This window comes from Anolis carolinensis, chromosome 6 (assembly GCF_035594765.1).
Source record: "Anolis carolinensis isolate JA03-04 chromosome 6, rAnoCar3.1.pri, whole genome shotgun sequence".
Lineage (NCBI taxonomy): Eukaryota > Metazoa > Chordata > Lepidosauria > Squamata > Dactyloidae > Anolis > Anolis carolinensis.
In genome coordinates, this window is record NC_085846.1 from 89236182 (window position 1) to 89256065 (window position 19884).

The 19884-nt window shown below is 37.6% G+C and overlaps 1 protein-coding gene across 6 annotated transcripts in view; it reads left to right on the forward strand.

The window, feature by feature from the left end:
- Positions 1-19884, forward strand: part of thsd7a (thrombospondin type 1 domain containing 7A) — a 339030-nt gene that overhangs the window by 184834 nt on the left and 134312 nt on the right. For all 6 annotated transcript variants that reach the window (XM_062957499.1, XM_062957495.1, XM_062957498.1 and 3 more), the window contains exon 3: positions 12402-13269. In XM_062957499.1, coding sequence (XP_062813569.1) covers positions 12402-13269 — 868 coding nt within the window. The remainder of the gene's footprint in view (positions 1-12401; positions 13270-19884) is intronic.

Here is a 19884-nt window from a genome sequence, read left to right on the forward strand (position 1 = left end):
ATATTGCAACTTAGTTTATTTTGTATTGTTTCAAGGCAAACACATTTGTTTGCCTCCATCTGTAATGGAAGGCTGCCCATGTAACTCACACAATGAGTTTCTATTTATTTCTTATGTATGTAGTTAAGCCTAACAGCGTGGTGTAATAGTCTGAGCAGTGGACTTCTTCATTACACCAGTCGTAGCCAGTTGTTTCAGATAGAGTTAGCCTGAACATATCAGAAGGGAAGGCAGGTTGTCTCCATTCATTCTGTTATTGCGCTCCACATGTGGAAAAATGATAATTTGAACAGTATACCTTCCTCTAATATGTGCAGCATCTTTGCATGGTTGGTGAACTTGATGTCTGGATTACATAAAACATTCCATGTTTAATGGGGGCCCTCCTTTGCAAATACATCTTATTCTCTACATGTGGAAAGAGATGAAGGATAGTATAGGGCAGGGGTGTCAAATTCATTTCATCAAAGGCCACATCAGCCTTATGGTTGCAATCCATGGAGTATGAATCTGTGGATACAGAGGGCCAACTATATTTTTTACACAGTGGCCAATGCTCTTAGTTTTTACCAGTCTGGGTCCCTAGATATTAATGAATAACAACTCTATCACTTTTGATTATCCACTGTGCAGACTGGGAGTAATGGGAATTTAAACCCAACAGCACTTGTGGCTCTGAGGTTGGAAAAAGGTTAAAGGACAGTTTTAAGTCAGACATCATATCCACAAGTCTTATATCTAACCTCAGCTGTAGAATAACTCAGAAATATTACTTATGAAAAGCAATGGGTGATAATTTTATTTAGCATAGTTTTTTAAATGAGAAATTTGCTAATTTTGTCATGAATGTAACAGAAAGTGCTATATTCAAGACTGCAAATACAGTAGAGTCTCACTTATCCAACATAATCGGGCTGGCAGAATGTTGGATAAGCGAATATGTTGGATAATAAGGAGGCATTAAGGAAAAGCCTATTAAACATCAAATTAGGTTATGATTTTACAAATGAAGCACCAAAACATCATGTTAGACAACAAATTTGGCAGAAAAAAAGTTCAATACGCAGTAATGCTATGTAGTAATTACTGTATTTATGAATTTAGCACCAAAATATCACAATATATTGAAAACATTGACTACAAAAATGCGTTGGATAATCCAGAACGTTGGATAAGCGAGTGTTGGATAAGTGAGACTCTACTGTACCAAATTACAATTTAGGAGTGTTAGTTTTTTGTTTTTCTGTCAAACAGCAATGTATCAGTCAGGTCTAATGTTCCCTTAAGTCGTTGTACATATTGAATTGGATAAGTGTGGATAGCTGAAGATTATGTTCATTTCTGTGGTGAATTTACCAAAATTCTTCATTCACAGAGTAGAACAAAATGGATTACAAAAAAATTAACAACGAACTCTTTCTACTTTGTGATTGCTCGGTCAAGTTGGCTTTGAACTGCATTAAATTACAGTGTGAATGGACCTGCATAGAGTCACATGAATTCCAGTCATCTTATTTTCCAATATTTCTACCCCGCCCTTCTCCCCGAGGGGACTCAGGGCGGCTTACACAACTGGTAGGATCACTACCAGTACATCATAATACAATAAAATAAGAATAAAACAGTTAAAATAATTAAATAACATAATAAAATACAATATATAAAAATTTAAAACAATGCAACACCAAATATATATACCAATCATCCATCAGACCTTGTGCAAAAGCCTTAATCCGATCCATGTCAATGCTAACTGAGTTCATTCATTAAACGCTTGCGTGCATAGCCAGGTCTTCAGCTTCTTCCTGAACCCCAAAAGGGATGGAGCCTGCCGGATGTCACTGGGGAGGGAGTTCCACAGCCGAGGAGCCGCCACCGAGAAGGCCCTGTCTCTCGTCCCCACCAGCCGTGCTTGTGAGGCCGGTGGGATCGAGAGCAGGGCCTCCCCGGATGATCTTAAGGTTCTTGTGGGCTCATCTTATATGAATGACATAAAATCTGGAGAGATACAACTAGTTGTTTGCAGAAAAGGCTGCAGTAATTCTGTAGTAGCGGAATTTGTACATCTAGTATAATAGTAACAGCAGTTTTTCATCATTTCTAACCAGAGCTCTGGGAGACCTCGGTGGCGCTTCATGCAGTCATGCCAACTTCATGCAGTCATGCCAGCCACATGACCTTGGAGGACAACGCTGGCTCTTCGGCTTAGAAATGGAGATGTGCACCAACCCACAGAGTCAGATACAACTAGACTTAATGTCAGGGGAAAACTTTTACCTTTACCTTAACTATAGATCTATCTTTCTTTACAAAGGTTCTGCCTGTAACTGCTAAACCTTTTGAATGCCTTGCAAGTGCTTTGCAGCCATGAAAAAAGAGCTGAGGCCCTTTCCTTGAAGCTTTCCTCTTCCTCCCATTGCGTCTTCCTCTCTCCAAGTTTTTATTTGAGCGTATGCCTCAGCTCAGAAGTTCAGGAGATTGGAGTATATATAGAAGCCTTCCAGGTTCTCACATACTCTGTACTGTATTTTCTGGCCCTGTTAAAACTCTTGCTTAAGTCCTAAATTGCCGTTGGAGCAATAAGATATGGCTACATTATGCTGCTATTTATCACCTTTTCCAGTTTGACACTTGAAAGCATTTTTTCCCTGATTTACATTGCTTCGGGTCTCACGTCATGCCATAATAATGTAATTTTATTTGCATTTGCAGAAATAGTTTGGTTTGGGGGCTGACAAGTTTCAGGCCGCCAAGAACTGTTCGATACGCAGCATTCAGTCAAATGTGGGATTGCTTCAAGTCTCCGTGGCTCATAAAAACAATTACCCTTGATCTAGAGTATGTCAGCAATAGTCTCATCTCTTAAGGAAGGTTTTGTTAATTGGACACACACAGGATACACAAGGTGTGGTGATATGATAAAATAGAGGCTTGAAACATGGAAGGTAAAGGAGTTTGCTTTGTGTTCGACTGTGATAATGTTGTGTTGCATGCTGATTTTATGTCTTTATTTCCTTCCTCTAAATTTGATCAGTTTTCTTTTGCAAAACTCCTCTCTGTCAGTCTATACCGTTTCTTATACATAATTTAAATAGACTTGAAGTAAAATGGATCCAGCAGCAACTATCATGTTATTTGTGGAAGGCTGGTTAGAGATAAACTCGGGTAATCTTGCTGAAATGTATTTGTGCTTACAACATACATTTATTTTGCTGGCTATCAGGCTAAACCTTGGAAACCCTAATTCAAACTTTAATCTGCCCAAAACAGGCAGGAGTTTTGCATGGCACTGAAGCTATCCCTGCCAGCTGGCATTGCTAGCAAGGATGTAATGCTTAAGGTTTTAGAGTCTGTGAGTAAAATATTTGACAACAGTGTCTTCTTTTCTCTCCGTAGTGTGTGCACTGGCAAAGGTTTTGCTTATAAACCTTTGCAAAATATACGAGAGTGTCCCAATCCATTAATCATCCATATTCCAAGTTTGGAACAAAATCTGTCAGTCCACATCATACTTTTATTGAAGCTGGTGAATGTTTTAAAAATATAAGAGCTGGTGACAGAATAAGATTCCCTATATCATATCAAGCAGTATGCGTGCTTCATGTGCTTGGCTAGAGAAAATGACACATCTGTTCAATAGGGTTTCAATTTCTTATTTTAAGTCCCAATTTAAATACATCAATTGCCTTAGTTTTTGGGATGGGCATTGTAAGAGCCCTTTGGCTAATCTGTTGTAACCAAAAATTGTTCATAAAACACAGAAGTGGTGTGTGGCACTTTTGAGATTGACACACTTGTAGACTGTAGTTAAGTTTATCAAATGCATGGGGAGTGGACAGAATAGACTGCAGTTGGTCTTTATTATTCCTGGAAGGCCTCACTGATGACAGCTGTCCAAATACTTCGTAGTACTTGATCGTTGGGTGAATGATCTAGTGGGAAAATTATTGGGAGAATTATTATTATTATTTAGTGAATTATTCTAATGAATAATTTCCAAGGACGACATCATACGATTCTTGTGGACCTCATCACACCAGAGCTTGGATACAATTTAAATCCATTTTAAATCCACTTTAGGGAGGGGCCTTTAAACAGCTCAACCAGACAGGTCCTGGGCCTCACCAAACTCCAAATCCCAGAATTCTGCAGGAGGCAGAAACCAGATTTAAAGTGGACCTATGCTCTGGTGTGATGAGCCACTTGGTATCCAGATAATTACAGGCTCAAAACTAGTCTTGGGAAGGGTTCATATACTCCTCATCCTGTTTCCAATCTATGACTAAAGCAATTTTCAGTTACTGAAAATGATTGTTCAAGATATCATATTTACTTGAGTCTAATGCTCACTTTTGGCTAAATTACACTGTTAAAATTGAGTTCTGCATTAGATTCCACAGCATTACATTTTACTGCAAATCTATCTTTTTTTTTGTAATTGCACCTTCAAAATTAACGTGTACATTACATTCGATGGCATGTTATGCTTGAGTAAATATGGTATTGTCAATGAATTTTTTCCCAACACAGTGTTATAAATATGCAAGCTATATCACCATCTCCTTAGCACTTAGCCAGATGCAGGAATTGAGATGGCATTGGTTCAGTGACTAGCAGTCAGTTGAAACATTCTTTGGAAGCACTTCAAGGCCCTTGCAAAATCTGCAGTGTTATTCATCTAAGCAGTTCTGTTTAAAATCTGGGTGACTTTCTCCATGAATTCAGGATACAGCTCTTTGTATTTGACAGTGGAACATTAGCCTGTTGTCTGTGTATTTTGAGTGGGAGTGTAGATCACTTTTTCTTACCATACTTTTTGTAATCTTTTTGTGTGTTTCAAATGATCAGTTGGACAGATGGAATTCAACCCTAAGTATGTCTGCCCCTAGAGCCCTAGCACTCTCCTGCCACTCGCATCCCACAAATCTTTAATTCAGTCAGAGCATTCGAAGATGCCAAAACCCGCTATGCTGCTTCAAGGTTCAATGGACAATTATCAGCTGGCAGGATCAGACAATAGTTCATGTTACTTACAAAAATTGAGATCAATCTTTTTAGATGTGCAGAGATCTGTGAATCTTTCAAGCACTGAAATGCCAAGGTGATTCAAAGACAAGGTATATCTATGGGAGGATTGGCTTTCCAAATAAAAACACTGTTCCCCCATTTAAAAAATGAATTGTCTTCTAATTTCTAGCAATGCAAGTAGTGAGGCATTGAAAAATGTTTATTTCAATGACAAACATTTTTCTGCATTGGGGTTCTTTGCATGATATTATCCGTCCCTTTTCTAACTTTTATTCAGAAATGCTAAGATGGAGAAATGTAAAGACAGATAGATGACAAATTAGATGCGAGAAAGGTGGGGTTTTTTTGGAGTTGACATCTTTATTTTACCAACTCCCACCAGATATGTATATCCCTGTCCTGTGATCTGCCGGTATTTCTATATCAGATCTTCGTTGGTTTTCAAGTACTGTAGTATCTTATGCAATTAGTTACAAAGTCTCCCATGTAATTTGTTAATACTGAGGGGTAAATTTATTTACTGGTTACATTTTTGTTGCTTCGTCAGTTCAAAGCTCCATTAGGATGAATGAGAAAATGCAAAAAGCGTGAAGAGATCTCTAAAACGTCCCCTTGAAGTTACTCAAAAGGGTTAACTAGAAAATGTTACTTGTTACCCAAGGTAATGCCATTCCACTTTACTACCTTACTTTTGAAATATAACTTAAACCACTGTAACAAAGAAAGAAAAAGAGAAAAACAAGCAACAAGGTATACACTACCGTGTTATTTGTAATCCATTATTTTCCAGCTGTGTTCCAAATATAGGCTATGAAGAGACCACTTATGATTAGTTAATACAGTGTTTCTCAAACTGTGCTCCTTCAGGTGTTTTGGACCAGAAATCCCAGCCAGCTTTCCAAATGTTAGGAATTGTGGAAACTGAAGTCCAAAACATCCGGAGGAGCACAATTTGAGAAACACTGGGTTAATGGAAAAAAGCACAATACATTTTACCATAAATGCACTAGATCCTGTCTAATTGTGGATGTTAAGTAGGGTCAGCCCTGTTTAGTACTTGAATGGGACATCACCAAAGAATACCTGGTGTAGCGGACTGGCAAAACCATTTCTTTTTTCTTTTCTTTTTTTTAAATAATTTTTATTGAGTTTCCAAATAATATTTACAGTAAGAATGTGAGAACCCATAAGGTCTTTAGAAATATAAGTTCAATGAATAGATAGAAAGGAGGAAAAGAGAAAAAAAAGAAAAAAAAGAAAAAAAGAAAAAACCTATTAAGAATAAAAAAAAGGGTAAAACTTGTCACTTCCATCTCTTACACAGATACTTTAAATAGATACAGTCTTTGATCCATTTGTTTAATTATCTATTCATATTTTCTAAATCAATGTCAGCCTCTTCTTTACCTTCACTCATTATCAACCAACTTTCTTTAAGGGTTAAATTAGCACCCTCATTTGCTTCTCAACCAAATATTTTTTTATCAAGTCCCAGTTTGTTTGCTTTTTCGGAATGCCGTAATTATTTTTTAGTAGGTATGTCAATTTGTCCATATTCATTATTTCCAAAACCTTATTTAGCCAACAGCTCAACTTCGGGATTTCTTTCTTTTTCCAATATCTGGCATATATTATTCTTGCCGCCGTTGTGAGATAATTAAAGAGAATTTCTTTATTTTTATCATTTTTGATGTCAAGCATCCCCAGGAGAAAATGTTTGGGATCCAGTTCTATATTAATTTGCAACATCTTTTGTATTGCTTGCTGAATTTTCTTCCAATAATTTTTCGCCTCTTTGCAAGTCCACCAACAGTGGAAAAAGGTTCCCACTTGGTCATTGCATTTCCAGCATTTATTTGAGGTTTTATTATTAAAATTTGCTAATTTTTGGGGAGTCAGATACCAGCGGTAAAATATTTTAATCCAATTTTCTTTCAATTCTATTGCATAGGTGAGTTTTAATCTGGAGTTCCAGGCCTTTTCCCATTCCGCTAAGTATATTGTTTTCCCTAGGTTTTGGGCCCATTTAATCATGTTTTCTTTTATTGGGACCGTTTCCGTTTCGCATTCAATTAATTTTGTGTAAATTATGGATCTTTGTTTTTTTTCCAATTTCATTATCTTGTCCCAAAAGCTCTCTTTTTCTTCGAATCCTAGTATTTTGTCTTTGTTATAATATTCTTTTAGTTGCATGTATTGGAACCATCCCACCTTACCGAATTTGTTGTTGATCTCTTCTTGGCTTTTTAAGATATATATCCCCTTTTCCTTAGTTAAGATATCTTTGTATCTGGGCCAAATTTCTCCACCTGTTTCTCTCCTTTGGCATGCTTCTAAAGGGGAGATCCATCTTGGAGTTTTCTGGTATAGTTTATTTTTATACTTTTCCCAAATTTTTAGAAGCGAGAACCGAATGAAATGGTTACCAAAAAAATTTTCCGTCAATTTTTCCCCGTACCACAAATATGCATGCCATCCTGCCCTTAAGTCTATTCCTTCTAAAGTTGTAATTCTGTTATTTCCCAGTGTGGACCAATCTTTCACCCATACAAGGCCGCAAGCGTCATGGTATAGTTGCAGGTCTGGGAGGCCTAATCCTCCTCTTTTCTTGTCATCTATCATATAAATTCTTTTAATTCTGGGTTTTTTTCCCCTCCAAATAAATTTATTAAGTTCTTTGTTCCAATTTTTAAATTTCTGTGTACTTCTGATAATAGGGATGTTTTGAAATAGGAATAGTAGTTTGGGCAAGATAGTCATTTTTATTACCGATATTCTGCCTAGTAGTGATAAGTTCGCATACTTCCATCTTTCTATGTCCTTTTTTATTTCTTTCCATTTGTGATCATAGTTATTCTCTAATAGTTGAGAGTTCCTTGCCGTTATGATTATACCTAAGTATTTTATTTTTTTCCTTATCTGTATCCCTGAAACTTTTACTAGTTCTTCTTGTCTTGTTTTTGTCAGGTTTTTTGGTAATAACATGGTCTTATCCGAATTTATCCTTAATTCTGAGACTTCCCCGAACTCTTTTATTTTGGTTAGCCAGTGTTGTATTGTGTTTATAGGATCGTCTATTATGCAAATGAGGTCGTCAGCAAAGGCCCTAAATTTATAATTATACTTTCTTATTTTTGCTCCTTTCAACCTGGGGTCATCTCTGATATTTCTTAAGAGGATTTCCAATGAGAAGATGAACAGCAGAGGAGACAGAGGGCATCCTTGTCTAGTTCCTTTACATATTTTGACATTTTGTGATTCCAGTGAGTTTATTTTTATTTTTGCTTCTTGTTTGTCATAAATTTGGTTAATCGCATTTATAAATTTATAGCCCATATCCAATTCTCTAATTAATAATTTAAAAAATTCCCAATTCAAATTATCAAAAGCTTTTTCCATATCAATAGTAAGTAGGGCCAATTCATCTTTTTTTGTAAATTCGTAGTATTCAATTATATTTATTATTTCTCTTACATTGTCCTTCATTTGTCTTTTTGGCAGGAAACCCGTTTGCTCCTCTCCTATCCAATCATTGAGAAATTCTTTCATTCGTTCCGCTAATATAGTTGTAAAAATTTTGTAATCCGAATTCAATAGAGATATTGGCCTATAGTTTTTAACATTTTTGGGATCTTGTCCTTCCTTCGGAATCATAGTTATTATTGCTTTACGCCACGAGTCTGGGATTTCTTGGTCTTCTAAAATTTTGTTCATAACTTTTTTGAGATATGGTATCAATTCCTCAGCAAATACTTTATAATAGATGCCACTTAAGCCATCAGGCCCGGGGGCCTTGTTCCCGTTCATCTTGTTTATAGCTGCCTTAATTTCTTTATCTGTTATCTACTTGTTTAATATCTCTCTTTGTTTTTCTGATATTTTTCCCAATTTTTGGTTACTAATAAATTGAGATACTTTATCTATTCCGATCTGTTCTTTTGAGTATAAGTTATTATAAAAATTTTTAAATTGAGACATTATACTTTGTTCAGTCGTATAGTTTACACCTTCTGAAATAATTTCTGTGATGGTATGGGCTTGTTTCTTCTTTCTTACTTTCCAGGCTAACCATTTCCCTGGTTTGTTAGCGTTCTGGAATTGTTGCTGTTTTATAAACTTTAACCTTTTTGCTGTTTCTTCTAATTCCATATGGATTTTTTGTACTCTCAAATTTTCCAATTCTTGCTTGATTTTTTTTATTATTTGGTTCCGATTTTAATTTTTTTTCATTTAAAATGATTTCTTCATTAATTTTAGTTATCATTCTGTTTTTCGTTCTATGTTTTTGGGCACTTTGCTGAATGAAATGGCCTCGCATGACCGCCTCACTTGCGTCCCAGATTGTTTGTATAGTGGTTTCCTCATTATCATTCAGTTCGAAGTATTCCCTCAGAATTTTTTTTATTTTTTTGTATGTCCTCTTCAGATTTTATTAAGTTCCCATTTAATCTCCAATTTGAATTTCTTTGTATTTTGTTTATCGTGAATTCCAATGGACAGTGGTCCAAAATGTACCTAGGAGAAATTTCAATTTTAGTCACTTTTAGGGTCAGTGAGGGGGTCATCCAGGCCATGTCTATTCTTGACCATGAGTTATGCCTATTTGAAAAATATGTATAATCTTTTTCTCTCACATGATGTGTTCTCCAAGCGTCCCTAAGTTCCCAATCTTGTAAAGCTTTAATGAAGCCTACTGGTAACTTGCTCAGGTTTAAATTCTTTTTTTTCCTAGATCTGTTCCCTTTCTTATCCCACTCCGGGTCTAGGACTCCATTAAAGTCACCTATGATTATCAATTCATCAAATTCCTGTTCCGCAATTTTACCTTTTAGTTTTTCTAAAAAAACTGTTTTTGGTCCGTTTGGCGCATAAATGTTGCAAATTAATGTTGTCTGGTTGCCCACCCTTATCTTTGCTCCTACCATTCTTCCATCCTCATCTTTGAATGCAAGTTCTGGGTTTAGTTTTGGATTTATATATAAGACCACGCCCTTTTTTATCCGAAGCAGATGCTATAAATTCTTTCCCTAACTTTCCTTGAATTAAATATGCGGTATGTTTGTGACAAATGTGCGTTTCCTGGAGTGCTATTAAATCAAATCTCAATTTTTGCAAATGGTTAAATAAACTTTTTCTTTTATTAGGTGCATTCAAACCGTTAACGTTATTGGAGTGACATTTTATTTGCATTTTTTAGTGTTGAGAGGGACCTCCTCCTCCTCCTTCTTCTTCTAAATTTATTAAATCTGGGGCTTGTGGGGCGGTTACTTTGTAGCTTTTTTCAGGGGAGATAGTTCTGGCTCTCTTTCTCTCTCTTTCGGAGGCTAAATCCGGTGGGATTGGTTCACTTTCCTTCTTCATTAAGTTCTTACAAAATTCCTTTGCCTTCTCTTCCGATGTTAACCATACTCTTTCTTGATTGTACCATAATTCCTTCTTTCCTTTCCCATCGGAAACGGATGTGTCGTCTTTTTAGTTCTTCTGTGAGAAACTGATATTTTTTACACTTTTGCATCGTGCTAGCCGGGTGTTCTTTCAATATCGTTACTTTTTGACCTTTGTAGCGTATGGTATTTTTCTTGCTTGTTTTTAATATTTCTTCCCTTGTTCTCCTTTTTTCAAACTGTACGGCCACATCTCTTGCTACTTTATTTTTTTTGGAGAAATTCGTAGTTACTCTGTAGACCCTCTCAATGCTATCCTCCATCTCCTCATCTTGTACCTGTAAGAGGTCCGCCAGAATCTGGGTTGTAATTTGCTTCAGATTTTCTTTGGGTTCTTCTATGATGTTTCTTATTCTTATTTGAAATTCTAGTTCTTTTCTTTCCAACTTCTCTTGTCTTTCTTCCAATCTGGTGTTTTTTTCTTCTAATTTTTCCAATCTAGTTTGAAGTTTGTCTTGGTTCTTCTCCATCTTTTGTTTATCTTCTTTAACTTCTTTCATCTCTTTTTGTAGGTCTTTTATTTCTTTCTTCACTTCTACAAATTCTTCTGATAATTCTTTTCTCATATCTATCATCTGCTCTTGGAGAGTTTTTTGGCTCTCTGAGATTTTTTGGAGTTCCCTCATCACATCTTTTAAATTTATTTCCTCCGATATTGACCCTTTTCTCGCAGTGGTCCTTTTTTCCTCTCTCTTCAATTTTTGTGTTGACATCTTCTTTAGTTATGCTGCAGTAAAGATTTGATGTTATTCAGGGTTATATCAATTCCCTTATCAAATTCTGCGTTCAGGCCTATTTCTATTTTCTTACTGGTCGCTATTTGGTTGTTTAAATACAATCTCTTAAATTAATTTTGGGGAATAAAATGCTGTTTTGAGATAATAATAAAATTAGATTATTTATTTTGTATTATGACAAATAAGAATGATTTTGGTACTTGGGTGGGAGAATAATTTCTAAGTATTAATTGTCGCTAGTGTAGACTTTTTTGATTTTTGGGCTCACTATCTTAAATTCTGGGATATGCAATTTCCCCTTGGGGCTGAGAGAGTAGACACTATTCCCTTGATTTCCCTTAATTCCCTTTAGTTTCAGCTAAAGTGTATATTATAGAATATGTTTGATTACCCCTTTTGTACTCCCCTTCTTAGAATTTTTCCATTAAATCTTGGTATTCCTTATTATGTCAGTTCAAACTTTGTAAATAGGTCCCATTCTTTTACCTTCTTCCCTCTCAAAACCCTCTCTTGACCTTCTCACTCAGTCCCATGTCTTTCCAATGTCTTTCCTTGACGCTGCCTCCTGAACGCATAGATCTCACCCCTAACCCGACTTTCTTCCTTTCTGTCTTTTGCCTGTTGAGTTCCTTCTCTCACCCACAGGCTTATCCGCTTCTCCTCTTTGTCTGAAGTCCCTCTTTAATAGCTCTCCTCTCTCCTTCCGTCTGATTCTCGTCCTCCCGTCTGCTTCTCGTCCTCGTCTGTTCTTGCCTCGTCCGGGACCTCTCGTCACCGGTGACGAGAGGTCCTGGACGTGGCAAAACCATTTCTGAGTGTTTCTTGTTTAAGAAAATTATATGAAATTAATGGGATCATCATAAGTTGAGAGGCAACCTGAAAGCAGATATACACACATACTGAAAAGCAAATGGCTCACTATTTTATAAATATAAAGGGGAAAATCCATTGCATTTCTAATCCAAAGGAAAATAGGAAAACCAATAAATAAAGCTATGGTAGTGTGCTCTTATAAAGTGTCGATGTAGATCAGTTTGGTATACAAAGAAAGAACATATCCTCATTTATATTCAGATTCTGAGAAATATCAAACTTTAATTATTACACATTTCTGTTTGTTTTAAATGAGGGAACAACAATTATTGGGGTATTCTATATTTCAGTGTTCATTTCCTCCCTCTTGTTTTTCTAGGTCCATGGGGTCGATGTATGGGAGATAAATGTGGCCCAGGGGGGACCCAAAGTCGAGCCATCTGGTGTGCCCATGTGGAAGGATGGACCACGCTGTTCACAAACTGCAAGCAGGCAGAGAGGCCCGACAACCAGCAGAGTTGCTTCAGCATATGTGACTGGCACAAGGAACTGTATGACTGGCAGTTGGGCAACTGGAATCAGTGTCAGCCAGTTCTTTTGAGGAGCTTAGAAAAGCCAACGGAATGCATCAGAGGAGAAGAAGGAATACAGAGGAGGGATGTGACTTGTGTCCAAAAATCAAATGGCGTTACAGCTGATGATACAATATGTGAGTACTTTGAGCCAAAGCCTCAGCTGGAACAAGGATGCCTAATTCCTTGCCGTCAGGACTGCACTGTATCAGAGTTTTCTTCCTGGTCAGAATGTTCCAAGACCTGCGGCAAAGGACTGGCATATCGTTTTCGCCACATTGTGGCCCCACCGCAATATGGGGGCATGGCCTGTCCTAACCTCACAGATTTTCGGGTTTGTAGCTCCTCCCCATGCACTACTGAAGAAAGCCTATATAGCCTGAATGTGGGGCCATGGAGTACCTGTTTAGTGCCCCACTCACGGCACGTAAGGCAAGCCAGGAAACGTGGGAAAAACAAAGACAAGGACAAGGAGAAGGACAAAGACAAGGAGAAAGAGAAGGAGAAGGTGAAAGAGAAAGCAATCAGGGATCCAGAGGCCCGTGAGCTTATTAAAAAGAAGAGGAATCGTAACAGACAGAACAGACAGGAGAACAAATATTGGGACATACAAATTGGATACCAGACGAGACAGGTGATGTGCACGCACAGAAATGGGAAGACTGTTGCCTTGAGGTAATTCTTTTCTCTCTCTTGACTTAATCATTTCTCTCTTTATGAGCAGCTGAATCTTGAAGAAAAAGAAGTGCCAGTCCCTAATATTATACAATCGTGTATTCTGAGGTTCTGATGGGGCTCAGTTGATTTCCCCGATTGCTTGTGTCAAGCATATTGCACTGACAAACAGTATTTGAACATGATCTGACTAAATATATTTTTACAGTCTGTAAGAAACAAGCTGCATTATATCAAACTTGATTCTGTAATATATTCAGGAGACATTTATTTGAACCAAAACACATACTTTTGTCTTGTAGGATTTCATCATTTTTGTATCCTTTATTACAAAAGATACATGTAGGGGAAAACAAATGACACATTCATTGCCTTGTAAACTCATCGATAATTGTGATATTTCTTCAGGGTGATGATGATGATTTTGATATTTCTTTTATCAACACAGTACTGCAGTTACTGCCTTCACTCTAATTTGGCTTCATGGTGAAGTCATATGATGATGTAATATTAAGCCAAATCAGTTTTGTAATTTGATTTTCTTATTACTCAGTTAACCGTCATGCAATTTACAGAGTTTAGTTTTGCTTTCCTAATCTGAGTAAAGCAATTATAAAATATTTTTAAATAATAGTGTGAGAAAATTTCCATCATACATGAAAATCACAAGTTCCTTTTACAACAGAAGATGTTTTATATATTGAGTTTGAAGAGGCACATAATCTTAGATCCTCAGCTCATTTAACGTGGTATTTTTTACATTCTTGCCCTTTGTTAATTCTATCTGTTTAGTGTGGTGTGTTTGAATGTTGGATTGACCCTGGATACCAGAAAACCCGGTGATAGATTCCCCTTAGAGCAATGGTTCTTAACCTGGGGTCTCCAGATGTTTTTGGCCTTCAACTCCCAGAAATCCTAACAGCTGGTAAACTGGCTGGGATTTCTGAGAGTTGTAGGTCAAAAACATCTGGGGACCCCGGTTGAGAACCACTGCCTTAGTGTCACCATAGGTTGGAAATGAAAGCATGCAACAAACACTATTTTTGGATTAATTTAACTTGTATCTTGGCTGACTGGAAAACATTTTCATAGTGGCCTTTCAGTCAATATTTGAATTGTAAATAGATAACAGAGGTTTTGCTGTTTGGCTAAAACTCCCCATTATTCCCTAAGGCTTGAAGAGATGCTTAAAAACAATGTACAATATGAATGACGACAAACAGTCAAAATAGATTACTCATGGTCTTTTCTTTGTGGGTGCTGGACACTTGTCATTCTGGAATTACAAATGTGCTTTCACAAAACCTCCCTTGATAAAAGGCAGATTATTATCATAGGGCTAACATTGGATCATGTTTCCCTCCCAATGTTGTTGGACCTCAGCTCCCGACTGCTCACTACTGATTGGGATCCTAATGGGATTTACAATCTAGCATGGACTAAATGGACATCCATGTCATTATTCTGTCACTCTTTACTACGTAATAGAAACCACAGCCTATTGAACATTTTAGTCTCTTTTACACATACCTAATGGTATGAATGCCAGCATGGTATAGTGGTTTAAACATGGAACTACTACTGTGGAAACCAGGGTTGTACTCTCTGCTCAACTATGAAGACACATTAGGGACTTCATATGCTGGGTGGAAAGGAAGCGGCGAAAGCATTGGGAAGAGGGGACCAGTTTTATCCTGTTTTCTCCTGGGAAGATCCATCTTTGTGAATGGCCCGCCATCCCATGACCTTTCCTGTCTTCTTCCTGCTTTCCCCGCTTCCCCTCGCTTTCTTGAATTGTGAGTCAGAGAACATCCAACTACTGAAAACAGAGTATTTTCTCTGTTTTAGCACTCTGGCGAAATGTATTTCCATGGGCAGGGATGACCTCCATAGGACTCAGTTTTGTCAGTATGCTAAAATGGAGAGAAAACAGAGGAAAACTTCCATGTGATGAGGTCTTAGATGATCTTAGGCAACTCACATTCTTTCAGTTTCATACAAGCTAGAAGAAGCTCTAGCATCTTGTTTTTTCTGAGCCCACTGAGAAGGACAAGAGTCTGCCTCCTCCTGTCGTCTTCTCCAGCTAAGTAAATGGAATAGAAACTACTTTTGTGCTTTTAATTGAGGCAAGCTGAGGTCAAAGGGAGAAGGAGGAACTAGGACATTTTGAAAACAACGAGAGTTGGACGACAAAGGATTAAATAGGATTGTCCTTGCTAAACTGGGACAGCAATATTGTCCTTATCTCCCCCTTAAAATATCAGAGGCTGAAAGTCGGGTGTTGACACCAATGAGAGCTGCATCAAAATGAGAAGGGAAAGAAAGTCTCACTTTTCTTGATATTGGATATGAATATACTCACTTGGATCTTGTCAAAATATCAAAATATTCAGTGCAGACAGATAAACTATCTCTTTTGACTGTACTCATGGGGACAGATTCAAAAGCTGATAAAGATTATATTATGTGTATAAATGCTTTGCTAATGCAAAAATAATGCCAATCAAGGAAGGGAAATACTGCCAGTAGCAAGACCTAGAATAGTCACTTAATAACTGTAAAACATTAGGTCCTCAAGTCCTGGAAACACAGACCCCACCTTTGTTTCATGAAGAGTTAATGGTCTATAGCTAGAACATTTGTGTTTCTGGTATATAAGACATTGTTATTTATACAACTCAGCATTATTGTACTTTTAGCACGTAGCAGGTTGTCCTCTCCCTAGTTTTAAAGCTGGAAATAAGAACTCAGCATTCAATTGTTTTTATTTCTGACATGTACCCAGAGATTATGTTGGTAGCATTCCCCCAGCTGAATTTAGTTATTTTATTCGTTCCAGAACAATAGGAAAGTCAGTATGTAATCAAAAGGGAAATCAAGTAGAGGAAAATAAATGTTAACAGCTCTAGTATGCTGGGAATAAACATGGGGAGTGATGGGGGGAAAGGTATAAAGTGAAATTATGACAAGAAAATGATTAAAAAAATGCAATGCAACAGCAATAGAAAAGAAAAAAAGGCTTAAGGTAGGGGAACAATATATAATGAGATGGCTTACCTAAGTATTATCTCAGCATTTTGGGAGCAGCTTAAGTATTTCTCCAAGCAAAATAATTCCTCCATTCAAATGGTAGTATCCTTGGTGTAATGCAACCAGCCCTTTGAGGCTCTGAATGTGATGACTTTTTTATTTGTAGGGATTAGAAGGACTCTCCCCTATTTTTTGTGAGTTTAACTGTAATTCTTAGAGAAGCTAGCTGGGCATGTGTGAATTTTTTCAGTAACAATACAGTCAATCTTCAATATTCACTGAGGTTAAAGGTATAGGAACCCCATGAAAGTGGAAAACCAACAAATAGATGAACACTATTTTAATCTGAGAGAACATCTCTAGCGGAATCTCTGTATCTCTCTAGGGGTGCATCTACACTGTAGATTTAATGCCATTTGGCACCGCCTTAAATTCTATGGCTCAGTGCTATGGAATCCTGGGAGTTGTAATTTTACAAGATCTTTCACCTTCTCTACCTAAGAATGCTGGTGCCTCAGCAAACTACAACTCCCAAAATTCTATAGCATTGAGCCAAGGCAGTTTGAGTGGTGTCAAAATTGCATTAATTCTACAGTATAGAATCTTTCTAGAAATCTCTCAGTCTCTCTTGGAATTTTTGGGAATCTGTAGACATTGACTATAGAATTGCTCTAGAGGACCTACAAAAATCTAGATAATGATTTTCTCTAGGAATCTCTAGATTCTCCAGTGTGGCTCTCTGGTCAAATTGCAATCATGTTGGAGTATTTAAAGCTATGTTGGAGAACATAGGGATTCCTAGAGAGTACATATTAATCTGTGAATAATCAAATACATAAAAGGCAAATCTGCAAATGTGGTGGGCCAACTTGTTCCACTTTCTCCCAGTTGTAATGCAGAAACTTACAAGGTGGCTTGGTTTTCAGACCTGCTGCTTTTGGTGTGAGTTATGAAAAGTGCTAGAAGTCAGTTGTTGCAATGGACCTATACAGTTGCCCTGCATCTCTGGACTCTCCTGGCAGGAGTGTCTATACATATCAGCATGCAGACAAGGCATGATGGCATCAGTGGTTGAACTAAACACAAAGGGCCGCATGTTGCCTATCTCAATTTTAGTTGATTGGACTGAGGTTATTTATATATCTCAACCATTTTACTTGTAACTATCATTCAATGCTTGGCATTTGCTGTGTTTGCTCCGTGGTCCATTATTATCTACAGTCACCCCCACAGTTCTCCTATTAAATAAGAAGACGTATCTCTAGCACTAAAAGCAAATGTATGCATTTGCCCTCTTTGTAGGGAATCTACAGCCAAATTGTGGAGCTGGCACTTAGCAAATGACAAATATTGACACCACATGAGGTATACACTGTCTGACACTCCACACCCCCTTTGTCTAACATTTTCCTTCCCCCACCAAGTGCTGATGTATAGGTATCTCTTAGAGATGTTGGTAGCATAATGAAGATACTGACATAGGGAAAGCTAGTAATATTAGATTTAGGATCTGAGGGAATTTTTCCTTGAAACAATTCTTCTTCTGAAACAGCTGTTTTCCCCATTCTTGACTATTTTGGATAGTAAATAAATGGACTTAAATATGAATGGTGGTAAATGGGGCAAACCTATTTAACACTTCTGATTTCAAAGATGGTTCAACAACTACCTCCCAATCTCCAATCTCTCTTTCCTGGGCAAGGTTCTAGAGCAGGTGGTTGCCACTCAGCTCCAGGGTTTTCTCGATGAGACCAGCTATCTAGATCCATTGCAGTCTGGCTTCAGGCCTGGTCACAGCACTGAGACAGCTTTGGTCACCTTGTTGGATGACCTCTGCAGAGAACTTAACAGGAGGAGTGTGTCCCTGTTGGTTCTCTTGGACATCTCAGTGGCTTTCAATACCATTGACCATGGTATACTTCTGGGTTGACTCTCCGGGGTGGGTATTGGGGGTGTTGCTCTGCAGTGGCTCTGCTCCTTCCTGGGGGGTCGTACCCAGTTAGTGAAGCTGGGAGATACCTGCTCAGACCCCTAGCCTTTGACCTGTGGGGTCCCGCAAGGTTCCATTCTATCTCATATGCTATTTAACATCTACATGAAACCGCTGGGCGAGGTTATCTAGAGTTTTGGAGTTCGGTGCCATCTCTATGCAGATGACACCCAACTCTACTACTCTTTTCCACCAAACTCCAAGGAAGCCCCTCGGGTTCTGGACCAGTGTCTGGCCGCTGTGATGGACTGGATGAGGGCTAACAGGCTGAAACTTAATCTTGATAAGACAGAGGTCCTCTTGGTCAGTCATTCGACCGATCGGGGTATAGGGTGGCAACTTATTATTATTATTATTATTATTATTATTATTATTATTATTATTATTATATTCAATTCAAGAGGATATTGAGGAGAGACTTGTTAATGTGTTATCCCACCCCTTAAGGACTGGCGTGTTTAATTTGGTGGAAGCTTTAATGGAGCAAAGCCAACTCGCAAAAGAGAGGAGGGTAAGTGGGCTGCTATTCATGAAAGGCTATATTGAATAAAATTCATTAGGCTTTCCAATCTACAAGGCCCTCTGTTGTCCCTAAGACAGACAAATGTGTACCTTGATAGTGTGTTTGTAACAAGAAATTACTAGCATATTTTTGCTCTGACCAAGAAGTATAATTTTCAATATTCAAATTGTACTCTGAATCAAGCTTATTGTATATAGTAGTTGGCAATTTTGTAATGTAGCCTCAGTATTATTTCTTCCAGAGTCTCATGTAATCATACCGTTGCTGTTCATACAAATGCTGTGTCAGTTATTGTTCCTATTGATCAGTGCTTTGCATAACTGCATTTGTTTAATTTGTGTTTGACATTATTGGGAAAAGCTTAAAGGAAAAAAAATCTTATTATTCCTTGGTGGATCAAGAAAAATATAACAGCAATGCAACTTTACAACATAAAGTCTTGATTGCTCCCTCAAGGCAAAGCCTGGCCAAACCAAGCAATGCATTGTGGCAACTACAAGACTACACTCATTGATGGGGTCAGACTTCCATATTACTAGTCATCTGCAAAGCTTGTTAGATGACTTTGTATAAATCTCTATCTCTTAGCCTGGCTTAACACAGAGAAGAATGATGAGAGGAACAAGGACCCGCATATACACACACATATGTGAACATACGTAATTAGATACACATGTGCATAAAAGGGGGGAGGCGAATGAAATCAGATCCTGCTAGACCTGGGAGAGAGGAAAGAAAAAATGGGAGAAGCCATTCCTGAAATCTTCCCCTGTGCACTGATTTTTCCCCCAGAAGAAACATTGGAAATTCTGGCAAATGTTTCTTTTAGAATGAATGAAATGCTTAATGCAAAATGCCAGAAACTCAATAATTGGAAGATTTATTTATAAGTTAGCTTATAAAACTTGAGAATAATGATTTCTGTGCAGATGGTTTATATAAATAAGGCTCATATCCAAGGTGCTTTTCTTCACCTTATGGCCATTGCCATCTTCACGGGAAGGTATTGGCCTCTACTTGTAATAATACCCTAATGAAGATGTTGTATGTTCAGTGTTTCATTTGACTTTAT